Genomic DNA, 18,996 nt, shown 5'->3' with positions numbered 1-18,996 from the left:
ACAATCAAAAGTAAAATCATTTTTTCTTTATCCAATAAGTTTGCCTTAATTTGAAGAAAAGAAGCTGACAGAGAACTAAAAACACGTGTGCTCTTCTAAGTTTGGAGATTTGAAATATCTTCGAGCCAAACATGGCATGTGAACTGGAAGGCGTGCTATGCCAGCTTTTGGTGCCAGATAATGCGTCTATAAAACAGGTAAAAAGCATGATACACTACACACCAACATGTCTAGCTCTGTTTTTGTTTTATGATATTCTGTGTTTAGCTTTCTGGTCTTTAATCAAGGGACCTGATCCTGGTGTTTTCATGAAACGTCTGCTAGTGTTGGTTCCTGATGCAACACGTGTTGTTGCATACCTGTAGTTGCCATTGCGTCGCTAAAACCTGTGCGATGGGCTGATATAACACAGCGAAGTTGTTTTGATGGTTTTTAGTTTTACTGTAATTCTTCCTAAGGTGCAGGTGCACACTCCCTCCCTCGTCCTTCCCCCTCCCCTATCTCTCTCTCTCTCTCTCTCTCTCTCTCTCACACACACACACACACACACACACACACACACACAGAGAGAGGGGGGGGGGGCACGTTTACATTAACAGAAGTTAAAAAGATATTTCACTTTCATGAATACAGAACTAATGCAGTACACATAATAATCAAGTGCAAGTCTGCTCTACTTTTGGGACACTCTCATTATATTTTCCAGGCAACAGAACAATTAAAACAACTCTATAAAGATCCTAACATTGTGCCAGTTCTTTGTGGAGTCATTGGAACATCACAGAACCCACAGGTAAGAAGATTAATTTAGATAATAGACCTTGCATTAAGGTTAACTGAGAAATTAAGCTAAAAATGTGCTGATAGAGCATATTCAAAACAAGTTGATCTGCAGACTAAGACCGCATTCACAACGAGTTGAGCCATGGCTCTACAAAGTCACAAACTAAATATGGCAGACATACATGAAAGGAAAACCGCCTAATCTTTTAATAGTCTCTCTGCCTCTCACACGCCTCCCCATGTGTCGTCCCAATGGAGTCGAGATTTAATGACTGTACCCCCACAGGGATGATGCATGGGGAGGCGTGTGAGAGGCGGAGAGACTATTAAAAGATCAGGTGTTTTTCCTTTCATGTATGTCCGCCATATTTAGTTCGTGACTTTGTAGAGCCATGGCTCAACTCGTTGAGAATGCGGTCTAACAAATTCACGGACTAAATATGGCCGATCCACTTCAAAGCAGACACGCATACATGCTGCTAATCCCCTGATGGTTTCCCTGCCTCCATAGCCCTGTCGCTGCTGGGACCCAGCAAATAAATCTCGGAGCCAAGATTCAGTTTATTTAATGGCACATATGGAGAGGGGGAGACCTTTAGGGGATTAGGGCAGCTTGCTTTGTAGTGAGTTTGACCATATTTTGTCAGCAGATTACTTAGTCTGCGGATCATCTGCCCTGAATGCACTAATAGAGGAAAAGTCATCATTTAGAGGGTTATAATAGGGTTGATTTATAGTGTGCCTTGATTTTTTTGCAAATTTTGATACCATCAATAAAAGACTGGTGATTTATTCACACCAACATCAAGTGGTTACAGAGCGACTCCAGTGATTACAGATGACGACCAATAATTTTTTTTTTTTGATTTTTTAAACCAAACAGCGATAGGATAATCAGTGTTTCCCCTGGCTTTCAAGCTCTGCGAGGTGGTAGGCAGTCCGCGATCCCAGCAATACTAGGGGGTCCGGGGGCATGCCCCCCCAGAAAATTTTTTAAATCGAGGTGCAATTTGGTGCATTTTAGGGTATTTAGAACTGATTTTTTTACATTTTATCTGGCACTGAATTGTCTTGTTTTAGATGTTTTGAGGAGTAAATTCAGTAATGACATAACAAAGGTTTGGACAAAATTTATTTTCCAGTCTGTGCATTCACTCAGTTTAGTCCTTTTCAGTTTATAGAACATACTCTTTCAAAAAAAAAAAAAAAAAAAAGTTAATACTTCCAAAAAAAAAAAAAAAGTTAACTACTTTAATACTTACAAGAAACGAGAAAAAGGGCTTACTACATTGAATTATTTTTAAATTGACCAAAAAGTTGATAAAATATGTTGTTTTTACCGTTTTCACATTCTTGTGAAAGTAACTGGTCAATTGACTTTGCGTGTGGGAGCGCTTCATCCTAATATAAAACTGCCGCAAATTAAAGTTCTCTCTCTTGTCGTTCAGCGCAAAGCGACTCCCGCTACTAGTTATATACGTAGTTTGAGATGTAATTTATAATCAACTTCAAACACCGTTAAATGAATTCTTCGGAATTAAAGAGATGAAAATCACACTTATCATCAATTTTAGTTCTTCGTTTATTCATTTATATGGTTCTATTCAGTCATGGAAATTCATCACGCGAAATACTGACGTGACCCAGTTTTACAACGCTACTGCTTTCACAAAACTCACCCGTAAATCAATAGAAAATCTTCTCCAAGTTTATAAAATCAACGAAGTCCACTTTATTTGCTCCTTTTTTTATCAGTGAATATTCGTAAACTATAAAAACAAACAACAGGCGGTCTGAATTTCGGAACATGAAGTGATAGAGAAAGTGTATTCTTGACACGTGATAAAATGGTGTCAAGAACAGTTGCCTCGTTTCGCTCTGTTTCTTATACTTCAAATAAGGCACAGAACTGCGAAAACGAGGCACACACAGGGAGATAGTAACTGCTGGTTATTTTTAGGCATACGCGCATGCGTCTTTCCGTTACTACTAAATCAAGTGCTCAGAAGCATGGGATTACGTATGTAAACAGAAAATGCCATATTTGCTTAGAAATAAATATAATTTTCAGTTAGCATGAGTGAAAATATACTTTGTTGTTCCATATAGTCCAGCGAGGCGGTGCTTATGACAAATTTCAGCGAGGCACTTGCAAATATCATCGAGGCGGGCGCCTCGCTCATTTAAGTGCAGGGGAAACACTGGGATAATGTTGAAAAAAAGTGAAAGGCTACATTTGCCATTAGGATACCAGCATGGCTGATCACATGATGATATATAAAAATGATAACTTACATTTACTTTGTAACTGATTTTTATTTTCTTTTTTTTTATAAATAAAAGCTGTGTTGTGTTTCAGGTAAGGCAGTATGCAGCTGTGTTGCTTAGAAGAAAAATTTCCAAGGCAAGGCAGTGGAGGACTGTACCAGAAAATGTGAGGCAAAGGTGAGTGGTATATGTACATTTATGATGAAATGTTTTAATTTGACAATGTAAAAAATTAATTTCTTTTTAAAATAAATTCTTTTGTGCAAGCAATTATTTTTTTTACAAACTTTAGAAATTTTGTTATCATTAAATAAGGTGTTACTTTCTTCCAGCTTGAGGGATAATCTCCTCCAGGTGGTGCTGCAGGAGCAAGAGAAGCTGGTGCGGAACTCTGTGGCCCAAGTTGTGGCTGCAGTAGCCAAGCATGATGTTCCTTCTGGGAAGTGGCCACAGCTTTTCCAATTCCTCCAGCAGTATACTAAGAGTGAAAATGTGCAAGAAAGAGAGGTATTAATTAAAAAGCAAAAATGTCCATATTATTCATGATATTCAAACTATTTATAAAATACTGAAAAAGATGTGACAGAATTAGTTTTGGTCGTCAAAGCAACAACAAATTATTTAGTTCTAAGTATAGTTCAATAATAAATCTGGAAAATGAAAAAGATATAAGGCATTTGGTTTTCTTTACCATAAATTACACAATTCCAGTGTTTTTCAGATTTTCAGCTGGTATGCTTGTCTTGAGTTTAATAGTATCAGTTCACAGATTTTGCCTCATTTCTTTAAATATAACACAGTCAATGTGTAAACATCTTAATAGTCATTTCCATTATTAATCACATTTGGTGGTATATTATTTGGTTAGAGGACTGTTTAGTAAAGAAAATTAACTTTTCTGCGCCATGTTTTATGACATGCAAGTCATGTATGGTGAATATTATATTTATCAAACAACTTAAATTTCTAGGTGGGCATGTTTGTCCTTAGCACAGTGTCATCTGTGGCACATGAACAGTTAAAACCACATCTGCGTTCCATGATGTTGCTCTTCTCAGCAGCTCTGGAGGACAGAGAGTCTAGAACAGTGCCTTTCTTTGCCATTCAGTAAGTGAAAGATCTGTCCCTTGAGAAGCTATTTTGTTGCTGTGATTTATATATCAAAAATGAGCATTTTTTGTTACTTGTTTAATGAATATGATATTTTTTTTCTTAATGAATAGTAAACGAATAATGCCATAATAATCCTCCTCAAAAATTATGAATTATACTGAAAAATATGGCATTCCCTTCTTCATTACTATAAAAAATTGCATCTTCATAATTCAGATTCTTGTCACTCTTTTTTGTAATCTTCAGGACAATGACCAATCTTGCCTTCCAAGTTGGTTCTGATGAAGTGGTATGTTGAAATGTCTTCTTAAAGACATACAATGCATGTTAGTCCTTCATAAAGTTTAGCATACTTAAATCTTTTCTCCTTATCACAAAGGTGTATCCTATCCAAAACTATAGAGAAATTATGACCCACTATGTATAAATCTTTCTTCGAGTTTTAAAGTTTTTATTGCTTTGAATGAAATTCAGCAGTCCCTTTCTTCATTATAGCGACTGAAAAATTAGGAACTTAGGACTCAAAATTGGGTTTATGAATGGTAATTTTGTCAGTAGTTTCAGATATGGTGTATGTTTATAAAAAAGGAAAGTTTTAAGGGACTGATGTGTAATTTTTCAAAAGCATCATACCAGATGAATATATGTGATATTATGTAAATCACCTAAAGAAGAAATTTAATAAGTTAAATTGATATGCACCTTTACAAGTAAGGCATCTTTTAATTCAATACTGAAGTTGAAAATAATATGGTATTATAATTTTATGATATTTTTGCAGCACCAGTTTCAAAACTTGATACCCAAGGTTCTCACAGTTGTAAGGCAGCTTATCCAAATTGATGAGGTAAGTGCATGTTGAATAGTGACAAACATGCACACACCACACACACCTACCTACACAAAAAAAAAAATGCAGACATACATGAACACATGGGCACACACACACACACTAACACATATGCCTGCACACACACACACAGACACTGACTCTAGTCATTATCATTTTTAGTTTTTTAATTCAGCATAACTGATCACATTATGGCTTGAATTTTGTTTATCCTGAACACACTTTGCAGAATGGATTTTTTGATACATTTGGCAATGAATAAAATTTATTACTAACATTCACATTGCCGAACTAGGCTCTTCCTGAACAATTTTTTCCAAACAGGTGAAGTTATTCAAAATCTACTGTTACTATATATAATATTTTTTCTACTTCTGTCCCAGGCTCAGGCGTGTGAGGCTCTGGAGTTATTTGATGAGCTGGTGGAGTGTGAGGTCACTGTGATGGTGCCCCATGTCAAACTGATGGTAGACTTCTGTCTGGAGGTGAGGGTACAGGGTGTGTGGAAAATGTTGATAATTTAAACTGATGGTAGACTTCTGTCTGGAGGTGAGGGTACAGGGTGTGTGGAAAATGTTGATAATTTAAACTGATGGTAGACTTCTGTCTGGAGGTGAGGGTACAGGCTGTGTGGAAAATGTTGATAATTTAAACTGATGGTAGACTTCTGTCTGGAGGTGAGGGTACAGGCTGTGTGGAAAATGTTGATAATCTAAACTGATGGTAGACTTCTGTCCGGAGGTGAGGGTACAGGCTGTGTGGAAAATGTTGATAATTTAAACGGATGGTAGACTTCTGTCCGGAGGTGAGGGTACAGGCTGTGTGGAAAATGTTGATAATTTAAACGGATGGTAGACTTCTGTCTGGAGGTGAGGGTACAGGCTGTGTGGAAAATGTTGATAATTTAAACTGATGGTAGACTTCTGTCTGGAGGTGAGGGTACAGGGTGTGTGGAAAATGTTGATAATTTAAACTGATGGTAGACTTCTGTCTGGAGGTGAGGGTACAGGGTGTGTGGAAAATGTTGATAATTTAAACTGATGGTAGACTTCTGTCTGCAGGTGAGGGTACAGGCTGTGTGGAAAATGATAATTTAAACTGATGGTAGACTTCTGTCTGGAGGTTAGGGTACAGGCTGTGTGGAAAATGTTGATAATTTAAACGGATGGTAGACTTCTGTCTGGAGGTGAGGGTACAGGCTGTGTGGAAAATGTTGATAATTTAAACGGATGGTAGACTTCTGTCTGGAGGTGAGGGTACAGGCTGTGTGGAAAATGTTGATAATTAACCAGACAAGTGCGCTCTGATTGATGCACAATATATGATAATATTATAACAAAGACATTTAGGGTAAGTATACTGATAAACGAATGTGACAATGTGCCATTTAGATTTCATTTAGATTTTATAATAATAATAATAATAATAATAATAATAATAATAATAATGATATTATTAAATGAAGTGTTAGTAGTAATAGTTACCTTAAAAGACTACCCCTTCAACTGAAGTACTAGTACTGCGTATTTTGAACCCTATCTGGATCATAAATCATCCCCTTTAGTTTTATTAGACCAAAGGGTTATATTTATTGATTTTTGAAATAAAAATATGTATATTGAAAACCTAAATCTTTATGTGATTTGTACATGTTAATATTCTTGGATTTGTTTTTCTGTCAGGTAGCTGCTAATGAAAAGCTAGGAGACAGCATCAGAATTAAAACATTATCCTTCATCAGCTGGTTGACAAGACTCAAGAAAAAAGTATGCAAATTACATGCTTATATTTTTAAAAATTCATGTGCAGATAAAAATAACTTTGTCAAATGTTTTAGTATATCAGTTTGTTGAGTAATGGCATTTTGTTTAAAGTTATTAAAACTGTATTTTGTGCAAATATGGGTTTTATAAGACAAGAGAAGTGAACCATATCTAGACGAAGCCAAATTCCTTGACTGCCAATAGTTTTTATATTTTTCAAGAATGACAATTATTTAACATTTTGTTTTTAAGTACTGGTTAAAGAAGACTCATTTTGTAATATTGAATTATTTATTTAGGCACTTCTCAAGCACAAGCTGATCCAGCCCATCTTAAATGTCCTGTTCCCTGTGATGTGTTCTCCCCACCAGGAGGGGAGAGGAGGAGGGGAACACATGGAGGGAGAGGAGGAGGAGGAAGAAGATGAGGAGGAGGATGAATATGGGAGTGAATCCAGTACACCAAATAAATATGCTGCACAGGTTAGGCATCAGAATGGCAATGGTGGGGGGATGGGGACTAACAAAAACAAAGAAACCAATAAAATAAGTAAATAAACAAAGAAATGAACAGGTAAACAAAAAAGTAGAAGAAAAAAGGTGAATGGTGTTTAGACAAATCAATGGAAATAAATCTTGGTTCAGAATTGAACATTGTAATGTTTGATGTACCCTGAAATCCTAGCAGTTTAGAAATGTTTTTGCAGTTTTTTAAAATTCTATCTTTATTGTCTTACAGGTTATGGATATGATGGCACTACATCTTCCCCCAGAGAAGTTTATTCCAAATGTTGTAAGTATTCTCTGGCTGAACCAGAAAGAACTGTTTTGTCCCCCCCCCCTTTCATCCACTGTATTAAATTAAGGCAATATATGGCATTTCAGCCATTTAAGGTGCAGTTTCTATGGTTTCTTTCTTATTTTTTCCACGAGGACCCCAGTGTGCCTATTAGTCTTTTTTTCCCTTCCTTCACCACCCCATCTCCAGTCTGAGCAAACCATTCAGCATATGAATTTTGACCTCTCTTTCACATAAGCGCTAAATTAATGATAAGCTTAAGTATTTTCAACACAAAACTTAAGTGAATATTATTTTCATTCATCACTACACTGCTAGATGAGGTTTGTAGAACCAGCTCTGCATAGTCAGAACCCCCAGGAGAGGAAAGCTGCTTTCATCACAGTGGCTGTGATAACAGAGGGATGCTCTGACCACATCAGGAACAAGTAAGATTTACTAAATGATGAAAAATTGTGTTCCATTTCACTGTCAAGCATGATTTAAGCCTAGACTAGTGTTCAGAAATTTTTAGAGCTTTAATGATCTTATTATTCTAGGATATAATGTTTTATGAAAGATCAAGATATGAACGAAAGTCCATCTCAGATGGTCAGAAATGTATGTTTGTACTTTTCATTATTTTTTAAGAAAGAAAGACTTTCCACTGTAGCATAAAGGGTATGTCATTGAATAGTTCAAGCTATTTGCCAACAAAAATGTAAGATTGGATATTAAACAAATTTTAAAACTTACATATTTAGTATTTACATGTTTTCTCTAAAATTTCATTTCCATCATTTCAGACTGATGGCTCCACTGTTACAGAGTGTATGTAAAGGGATCACAGATGACAGCCAGCAGGTGGCCAATGCTGCCATGTTTGCCCTGGGACAGTTCTGTGAATTTCTACAGGTTAGTGGTCATTTTCAGCAGGTTTGAACTTATTTCCTCTCCCTTTCTCTCCCTTCACATCTTTTGTTGTGGGTGTGAAACTTTTGGCAACTGTGTTCCAACCAGTAAAGTTAAAATTCATGGCACATGAATTAAAGTAAATAACAAGTTTTAGATTGTATGAAGAGAACATGTGGAATGTGGTCTGTGTATTTTTTGAAGCCTACTGTGTAGTAGCCAAGATAAAATTTTTTATCAGAATCCAGAATAGCTGGGAAAACCAGACATTCCAGAGCTATGAAAATTGTTCTGTTCAACAATGTTTATGAGATATAATAATTAATGGGTATGCTTCAAAATTACACATGCCTGTAATGTTTATAAATTCAAAAAGGCAATTTTATGATTACACCCCTTTTTCACTATTATAAGTAATGTTCAGTAATATTAATGTGTATTCACAAAATATTGATATGTATGATTAATAAATGATCAATTTTACAGCCAGACATCAGCAAGTATGCCTCGGAACTTCTGCCCCTGCTATTTGACTATCTCAACAAGGCAATTAATTCAGCAGACAAAAACCCAGGGGGACTGGTCAAAACTTATTTTGCTTTGGAGACCTTCTGTGAAAATCTTGGTAAGTTTTTTCATATCAATTTAGAATATAAATGTTGTTTTGTATTAAGATTCGAATGAGATTTAATTTACTCAGGCCAGGTTTTGTTCCATGTTTTTAAACAATAAACCCATTTTAACATTTGATACCTGCTGTGTCTTATAGCAGGAAAAATGCTTGACATTTGTAATTTTGGATAGTAATTTTAAGGGCCACGCATGCAGCTGCATGGTTTTACTGGCTCCCTGGGCTATTTAGATTGTTTCAGATTGAACAGATTGAAAAGAACCAGGCATAACTTGCAGAGCAAGCTCATCTCATGTATCAAGGATATTAAGTTCTAAACACAACCTTTAAATTCTATGTCTTACCAAATATTCTTCAGGCAAGGATATTCTTCCTTACCTCCCAGTCCTGATGGAGCGGTTGCTGAGTGTGTTGTCATCTGATGCCTCTTTGAGAATGAAGGAGCTGGCATTCAGTGCAATAGGAGCTGCAGGTTAGGATGCATTTTGATATTAATATGAAAAGAATAAAAGAAAACGGGCCAAGATTGACAAGATTGTTCTTTTTGTTTAAAAACTGGGCATGTACAGGAGAAGAGAGGGACAAATTCCAACCTTTTTCTGAACTGCTATTCACATCCCTGAAAAGGATGGCATTGAGGGGAGGTGGCAAGTTAGTTGGACACTTTACATGTACTTTTTTTCTAAGCTGCCAAATGATTATTTTTGTTGAAAAAAAGTAAACAACCATCTTCATTTCAAAACTTTAAGAATGAAAGTTTTATATGTAATGATAATGAGATTAGGGATAGCTTAGCACCAGACAAGATGCCGCTTACTGCATGTAAAAACTAAAATTCTTAACTACAATGCTACGTTTATATATCAAACTTTTAGCCAATGCAGCAGAGGAGCAACTACTGCCATATTTCCCTGCAATCATGGAACAACTGAAACTTTACCTGGCACCCACCGTGTCAGCAGATCAACTCACAGTTCAAGTCCAGGCTATAGGTAACTGAAGGCAAATCTCTATTGGACTGATTTATTAATTAGTAGATTGTGTTCTTTTACTTATAATGTGAAATGCTGTAGGGAAGACTGACAGGTGTCTCCATCTAGTGATCAGTTTTTGAAGAGTGGGAATAATGGCATTGTAAAAGAACATGGTGTTAAATTGATGGAAAATGATGGTGAGGCTTTGTTAAATTTCTTAATTTTCCTTTAAAATAATACTAATTATAATAATAATAATGCACTTTGTTTTTTAATTCAGATACTCTAGGTGCCCTTGCCCGCACAATAGGCAAGGAAAATTTTCAGCCTCTAGCAGTGGAGAGCATACAGCTGGGAATTAACCTTCTGGTCAGCACGGCAGACCCAGATCTAAGGAGGTGTGTCTATGGTCTGTTTGCCGCCATTGCCTCGTTGGGGAAGACTGATATGGCTCCATACTTACAAACCATTGTATCCCATATGCTTGACTCAGTTAAATCTACAGAGGGGATTACAGTAAGACCCACAGCTTGTAATATTTCCTTGCTTAAAGCTAAATTTTAAGTTTTTAAAATTTTACAGCTTCAGCTTATACCAAAAAAAAAAAGTTTCACAAAAATTTTTGGACATAAATTATTTAAGGTTGCAAAGTTTTTAACATAAGTGTTTGATTTTTGACAACATCACATGTTTTGAGAATAAAAGCAGCTGGCTCTCAAAACAATATTTCACATATTAATAAATGCTTCCTAGATTAGCTTTTATTGAATCTTTTATTTGAAAATATTTCGAAAATTTGTATATTCCTTATTTACACACACAAGGAAAATAGTTGAATCAAAATGCTATAATATAGTATTATAGCCTTCTTATCAAATTCTGTCTCAGGCTCACTATAACGATGAGGACAGTGCCTTCCGTGTGTTTGAGGATGAAGAGGAAGAAGAGGATGTTGAGGATATTATTGATGAGGAAGATGAGGATGATGACATAGCTGGGTAAGGTTATATAATTCAAAAGACTGCTGTATTTAAATTTTTAATTAAATTTTAAATTAACTTTACATTTCTACTTCTTTGATCTTTATAGAAGTAAGAAAATAAAGAGTGCAACATAAAATGCACTTTAAATGAGAGAAGGCTTTAGGTTTAAAAATACTAAGAATGTTAGAGCCTGAAACTCCACTTATTGTTCATGGCTTAGTCCAAAAGCATATGGATTGCTGAGAGATTAATGTTTAATTTGAAATGTTCTTCAGATTCAGTGTAGAGAATGCCTACTTGAATGAAAAGGAAGATGCTTGTTGTTCACTTGGAGAAATAGCAAGTCATACAGGGTGAGTAGAAATATTACACCAATATGAGAAATAGCATGTCATACAGGATGCCTGGGTAAAAATATTGCTTAGGAAAGAAACAAGCAAAAATATTTTACAGAAGATTGAGGTGTTAATAGATAAAAATTAATTGAAAGAAATGATGCAATAAAAGCTATAGTTATTGTAATTGCATATTTTATCTGTTAGCTAGAAATGAATATAAGATTCCCTGGTAGAAAATATGTTTTAACTACAAGACAGTATAAGAAGAAAGATAATTATATTGAAATTACATGAAAAAGTTATATATTTTTCTCATAGTTATTTAGTGATCACCTCTGCATACAGAATTCAATATCTTAATCAGTTCATTGATATTTAGCTATCTCTTTAATCTTGTATTGGATAAGTCTATCAAGTCTATTTTTCCAAAATTTCACAAATGTACATTTAATTTCAGAGCAGCTTTCATGCCATACTTAGAACAAAGTTTCCAGGCAGTTACCCAATTGTACGATCACCCAGCACCTAACATCCGTAAAGGCTCTATTATAGCAGTGGGGCACCTGTGCTGCACCCTAGGGGCAGTTGCCATGGAGAGTGGAGACCAACAAGCGCAACAGGGTTAGTATTATATAGGTTTTGAACTGTAAGAGTAGAAGCCAAGTAACATTTCAAGAAGATCTTTTTATGGTCTCAGTACCATGCATAGTATATGATCTACTGGACCAGGTAAAAAATTTTAGCAAATGGAAGTCTATGCTAAATGTTTTTAGTTGGTAATCTTGCTTTTTTGTTTTCCTCCCAACAAAGTACATGTACAAATTTGATGGCAAAAAGTGTAAATATAGCAAAAAGGGTAGGATTTTGTTTGTTTGTTTGTTTGTTTTTTTTTTTTGTAATTTCACAAAAAATTAAATTTAAAAATATTTTAAGGTTACTGCAGTTATTTGATTGATTTACATCTAGGCATGATTGAGATGCTATCCACCACTGTCCCTAAACTGATCAGTGTGATTGAGAAAGACTCAGACAGATTTGTTGTCATGGCAGCACTACAAACAATCCAGTCCATGCTGGAGAAAGTGAAGGCCCCTATTCTACAAGGTCAAGGCCACCTTGAAGGGATTGCTAAATGTGTGAAAGATGTGTTTCAACAGAAGGTAAGCAAGGTGAAGGTGTAGTTGCCTAGGCTGACAGTTTTCCAAAGTCATTTTAGAAATCAAAGCACCGTTTTCGCATCATAGAATAATTCTGATCACTTGTTTTCTTCTCAAAAACTGAAGTACCTGAATTAACACATGTGGAAATAATTGATAGCTGATGAATGTGCAAAGCACCTTGATTCTTTAATTTTTTTTCAGAATCTATAATCTAAATTCATCATTGTTTCAATTTGTGCTTGATTTCAGAGTTACAATTTTTGCTTTTTAGAGCTTATGTAAATTTACTAGGCAAGGTTTTTGTGAAATCATTCTTTAATAAGAAGGTCTGGTGATATCCTAACTAAAGCTAATAATTGTGCCCTGAACCCATTGAGTCATTTTAATCTTGTTTAACATGTACGCCATGACCCTTTTCTTAATTTTCAAATGAAAAAATGAAATAATTTCCAGACTGCCTGCCAGGATGAGTCAACTGAAGAAGACACAGAGGATGATGAGGCAGAGTATGATCTGATGTTGATAGAACATGCTGGAGATGTTATCTCTCATCTTGCCAAGGCTGCAGGTGGGGCACAGTTTGCCCCCTACATGGCTGGGTTTTTACCTGAACTTTTAAAAAGATTGGTAAGATTTTATTTTGGTTATCACCATTGATCAGGGCTGTGAGGAGAGTTGGAGTTAATTAGACTCTTACTTTGCTAGGAATAAGTAATTCAGTAATATTAGGAAACCAAAGGGGAAAGTTTTTCTGTACCTTTTTAAGTGGCTTTTTAAATAGCAGTTTGCTTTCTCAGTCCATTTTTTTCAAAATATAAACTTTAAGTCATTTATATTTCTGCTTACAATCTCTGATTTTCAGAAAAAGAACAGCAGCATAGCAGAAAAGTCCTTTGCCATAGGAACCCTGGCAGAGACCACAGAGGCACTGGGTCCAGCAATTGGTCCATTTGTCCAGCATCTGTACCCAGTGTACATGACTGGGATCAGGGACGAGGATGAGGAAGTGAGAGGGAACGCGGCATTTGCCATTGGGATCTTGGTCGCCAACTCTGGAGATGCTTTGCTGAGGTGAAAACTTGTCTTGTGTTACATGTACAAATATGAAATAGTTGGGTGGTAAATATAGTAAAATTAATGTTTTTCAAAGAGACTTGAGGCTCATTCCCAATGAAACTATTGATCTACATGTACACACTAGGTCAATCCAACTTCGCAGGAACTTTCGTTGAATGCAATCAGTTTAACAGATTAACACACCTCTTCTTGTTTCTCAGTGCACTCATACAATCATTGACTTTCCTGTATTCCACTCGATGCCAGGAGGCATGTTATTCTGTAAAACTGATTGCATTCAGCAAGACTCCCCCCAGAGTTAGTTCGATTTTAGTAGACGCCTTTAGGGAATGAACCTTTAAGATTTTTTTACCTCTGAAGCATGATGTTTCAACCCTTCATCATCAAAGGGCCTTGATCACATGGCTGACTTGTTGGTGCAAGTTACTGGATGAGTAACAGGGGTGGACAGAAGCCATCTTCTGGGTCTTCTAGAAGACGGTCAGAATTTTTAAGTATATGGGCATCTTATTTTTTCTGTCGAAAGAGGGTCAAAAATGGAGGATAGATCAACAAAGGTAATTTGGGAGACTGTCAGAAAATATCTCTGTCATCCATGAGTAAGAAAGTCATCCATGAGTAAGTCCCTGGTCAAGGTTGAATTTGATTGAGTTGTATGCCTTGCTATGTTTAATGTTGACACTGTTTGGAGCACATATCAAAAACTAAGATGATGTAAAAAAAAAAAAAAATCTAGATTGTCACAAGTTTTAGACAGAAGAATAATGAAGAATTTTTTTTTTTAATTTTGATATTTCATTCAATATTTCATTAACTGCATTTCTTGTATTATTATTTTGTAGCCAATACCCTCATATACTGGAGGTTTTATACAAGACACTGCAGAAAGAATCTGTTCCCCGCGTCATGGACAACACGTGTGCTGCAGTGTGCAGACTGATATTTGCGAACCCAGAACATGTGCCTTTAGATCAGGTATGAAGGCATTGCCTCTCTGAAGTTTTAACAGTTTAAAACAGTAATAGTGTGATAATAGATTTTTCTTTTTCTGAGAATGTACCCGAATGCACTACATTTTTTGATTTGGTAACACAGTTCTTAATGTTATGGGACATCAACAATTTCAGTTGTGAGAATCTGCACCCCTTGTTTACATTTTGATGTCCAGAGAAAAATTTAAGTCCTTTTAAAGTCCATATTGCCTTTTAAAATATCCATGAAATTTGTATATTCAAGTTCATTTTAAATGAAATGTATTTGATTCTCACTGGCCTGTTATATTTTATTGTATTTACAACATTAATGCAAAACATCAGCCCTTTTGTTGTTATTTTCCAAAAATAATTTTTTATTGTCAATACAAGTTTGTGTATCTCATCTAACACCTGGTCCACATTCTGGGTTAGTTTCATGTCATGAGATTTTTTTCTTTGTCAGTAAAATGTATGTTTTTTTTTCTGTATAACCACTATTTTCATATGGATGGTATATAGAGCTGCTTCTTACTAATTTCTGTCGCAGAGTTGAATTAGCATATTATAAAAAAAGCATAGAGAATTTTTTTAAATTGAATATCATGCTTTTATGTGTGCAAAATTTATGTTACAGGTTTTGCCAGTTGTCTTGCAGTTTCTACCCCTTAAAGAAGATTTTGAGGAAAATGTTACAGTATTTTCATGTATTGGGAAGTTATATGGTGCTTATCAGGACAAAGTAAGATATCTGAAACTTAAAATGGTTTCTGTGAGATCATGATGTTAAAAAGCTATTATTATCTCAGTCAGACCCATTGAAACTTGAGAACAGGAAATGGTATCAAGAATTATGTCAAGAAAAGTTTCTATGTTGACATAAGTAAAAGAAAACTTATTTTTTAATCAACTAAAATATAGTTAATATCCAGCCTACTAAGAGAATGCAATTGACCAGTATAACACTAGGTGTATGTTATCCACTTGTAATTTCAGATTGTCAATTTTCTCCCAAAGTTGATCTACATTAGTGCACAAGTCATAGGCACAGAACAAATAAACCAAGGTAAGGGATGCAGAATTCAAATATCTGGGCCAAGAAATCTAGGTGTGTGTGTGTGTGTGTGTGTGTGTGTGTGTTTTCTCTCCTGCTACCACTTCAACCATTGCTGTGCTGGTACACTTTAGAGATTTTGCTCTCTGGACTACCATTTTGTTTTGAAACAGTGAAATATGTATATTTTAATTGTTTTGTCATGTTGTCTATTGAGAATGTGTAATTTATGTCATAATTTGGTATAAATCATGAATTTGGATCATTTTGAAATAATGGATCATCATTATATTGATTATTATATGATTATATCATCATTATGTCATGGATTGTGTTACATTTATGAATGATAGCAAAAAGCATGAACCACACCATTTTATTAAAAGACCAAATACTTTTAAGTTTCATAATCTATTTTCTATCCAGATATTGGTTTTATAAAAAAATATGTGCAAATTTAACAAGATCAAAAATGGGAGAGGTGCATGTGCACTTATATGTGTTTATATTTAATTAGAGAAAGAAATGAATTGAGATTGCGCACAATTTCAATTATTTATTTGTCATCTTCTAGATATTCAGAACCTCTTGGTACAAATGGTTGTAAACATTCAGATGACGCGAGCAGACGTCTTTCAGCAAGCGCTGTCCTCCATGCCTCAGGAACTGGCCAATAAACTGCTGACATGTGACCAGGCAACGTGACCAATGGCACGGCTTGTTACATGATATAGTTTTGATGGCCATTCATGGGCACATCATATATTTATTTATTTATTTATTTATATTAGTCCCCATGGTAACATGACCTGCTTGTGATCATGCTCATTATTTTAAGAGTATGTTGCTGGAAAAACATACTATTTGCTGTTTTTGTTTTGCTTTTTATCAATACAGCCATTTTATGCTGAACCTTTAGAACAGCAGCAATGTATTTTCATTGTTTGAGTCATTAAATCTCTAGTATATAAGGGGTTGCATGTGCACACGTCATTTCTAGCATAGATTAACCGGACTCAGTAGCAGATGGCCAGATGGGCAGTTTTTGTACTTCAGGTGAGCACTGGTAAAATTGAGTGTTTTAAATGATAATTCCACTTTTTTAAATGTCACATATTTTAAGTAGGCATGTTAAAGTATATGCATGAAGGACCATTTCTGTGATAATTGAATGCAATCCTCATCCTCTGCTGAGAAAAAAAGCTGAATTCCATCTCGCCATTTCCCATAGGGTTGCAACTTGCATGTTATTTTCCATGCTCTTTTTGTTGGCCAATCAAATTGAGTAACAATTTGTGATATCACACGCAACCCCCTTTCAAAAGGGGGACAATGCGAGTCTTCTTATGTCATAAAATATTTATATTTTAAGAGATGATCAGAATCTCGAATGGAGGTCAGCGTCGTGGCTTTGATACATAAATTGGGGTTTAGACCAGTATGTAACAAAACTTAAGTTTTATTGGAAATATCAATTCTTTTTCTCCTTATCACCAAGTTGTCCTGTCCAAAGCTATTTGAATAATCACAAGCCATTTCAGTAAAAGGGTGTGTTAATTATAATTTCCTCGACAGTTTATGATAGGGAATACGTAACCTTGACAACAACCAAGAAAAAAGTTGACATTTCTACATGATTATTTTTATTCTATTTATTTAATTAATTAAAAATTTTATTTATTATTATTATTATTATTATTATTATTATTATTAGTATTATTATTATTATTATTTTTGCTCTGTGAAACGGCTTAATGCACATTGCATGCCCCTTAAGAGCAGATCCGGTTCATCATGCACATATTTATAATTACCTAGTACAGATTTGATTGCAATATCGTGACAGAATATTGATTACAAGTAAAGGCGTGCTGCCATCTCACACGTTCAAAATCAAGAGTGATTAAATGGAGAAACTAGAAAAGCACTCCGAGAGCGCAGATCTCCGCCAAGGCAGCGATTTTTGATTATTTTTTATTATTGATCCGGATCACCAACAAAAACTAATCATCTCTTCCTTGGCCCACTTCTGGCAGTTCCTGAAAATTTCATCAAAATCGGTTCATAACTTTTTGAGTTATGTTGATGACAAACAAACAGACAAACAGGGGTGAAAAAATAACCTCCTTGGCGGAGGTAATAATGAAATGAAGTTCCAACGTGAATTTATAACTGCCATTTTCTTTCTTTTTTTTTTTCAGAAGTATGATTTAGAAAATCTGTGTGCAGAAATTGATGTGCAATTAATTTTATAAACGTTTAAAATATAATGGCTCTGTAGATGGGGTTTTGATGTAATAGAAGTCTGAAGATTTTACGCTGTCTATGGCAATAGGATTTTGATGAATTTTTCTCTATTGACGATTTTTACATTATGTATTGAAATCAAAATCTGTGTTGTTGCAGTTAACAAGCTTTGCTAACAACTAGTTTTGTGTGGTGTTTATTAGAGAAAACTTGTCTTATTTGAAAATAAAAACAGTGCAATATGTATATATTATGTTACACATGGCAAATTTCGATTTTATGAAGTTTACAAGTTGTTTTGTGTCATAGTTCATCTGCAATGAACATGTGCTTTGCAGTTGTGAGTTGATCTGAAACCTGGAAGTTAATCAAAAATATTGTAAAAAGAACGATAATCTGCCTTTAACGAAGCTCGTTTTTACCAGCTCCACTCATAAGCCTTCTACTTTCTATACATATACATCTGACTATATATGGTTTATAGAATTCTACCTTTTCTGAAAATGATTCATCCTTACTCTGCAGTTATTGCTTTGGTAATGATAGGGTATATGTGTGTGTTCATAAATGTATTGACTTTGAATACTTTAATGTTTGCAGCCTTGGGGCCTTCTTTTAATTTAGCAATGCGAACGTTTGTTTTAAGATTTTTATTCTTCAGTTTGCGGCTTGTGATGAAGGATTTCTCGCGTGCAAAGAAAAAATTAAGCGGCTTTTCCGCCGGAGGATTGAGATCACTAATCTGTTTTTCAAGGAAGTTAAAATCGAAATGGGCAGAGAATTGCTTTGTTAAGAAAGCTCGAGGGAATTTGAACGTTTTGTACGACTGATATTATCGATGCTGTCACGTAGAACGGCGGTTTCATGTACAGCAGAGTTGAGACTTCTAGTAAGCGTGGGATCAATTAGAAAAGTTTCCTCGGAGATACTTTTTGTAACTTTCTCGCTCAACTTCTCGTGTTTTAGTGGCTGTCAAAGAGCCAAGCTGTCGAATCTTTCTGTCTTTTAAATATTTCAATTGGGGGAATATCTCGAGAGGTTGTTCACTTTCGAGTTGTAAGCTAACACCAACAGTTTCTTGCTGGTCTATTAGGG

At 35.2% G+C, this 18,996-nt stretch overlaps 1 protein-coding gene across 1 annotated transcript; it reads left to right on the top strand.

Moving 5' to 3' along the window:
• The first annotated feature begins 90 nt into the window (after positions 1–90).
• On the top strand, positions 91–18,147 carry LOC106174000 (importin-4). The gene is made up of 27 exons (XM_087012121.1): positions 91–197; positions 707–793; positions 3,143–3,228; positions 3,384–3,558; positions 4,022–4,158; positions 4,411–4,453; positions 4,946–5,011; positions 5,398–5,499; positions 6,697–6,780; positions 7,077–7,259; positions 7,516–7,569; positions 7,894–8,003; positions 8,361–8,469; positions 8,953–9,091; positions 9,456–9,569; positions 9,973–10,089; positions 10,352–10,587; positions 10,960–11,069; positions 11,330–11,407; positions 11,850–12,013; positions 12,359–12,552; positions 13,006–13,179; positions 13,415–13,623; positions 14,472–14,604; positions 15,238–15,342; positions 15,597–15,666; positions 16,229–18,147. The coding sequence occupies exons 1-27, from the start codon at positions 132–134 to the stop codon at positions 16,357–16,359; spliced, it is 3,276 nt and encodes a 1,091-aa protein (XP_086868247.1). The 5' UTR covers positions 91–131; the 3' UTR covers positions 16,360–18,147.
• The last annotated feature ends 849 nt before the right edge of the window (positions 18,148–18,996 follow it).

The sequence above is a fragment of the Lingula anatina genome, chromosome 4, assembly GCF_051362555.1.
Source record: "Lingula anatina isolate TDL-2025a chromosome 4, LinAna3.0, whole genome shotgun sequence".
NCBI lineage: Eukaryota > Metazoa > Brachiopoda > Lingulata > Lingulida > Lingulidae > Lingula > Lingula anatina.
Note: the sequence above shows the minus strand (reverse complement) of the source record. Positions and strands in the feature narration are given on the sequence as shown.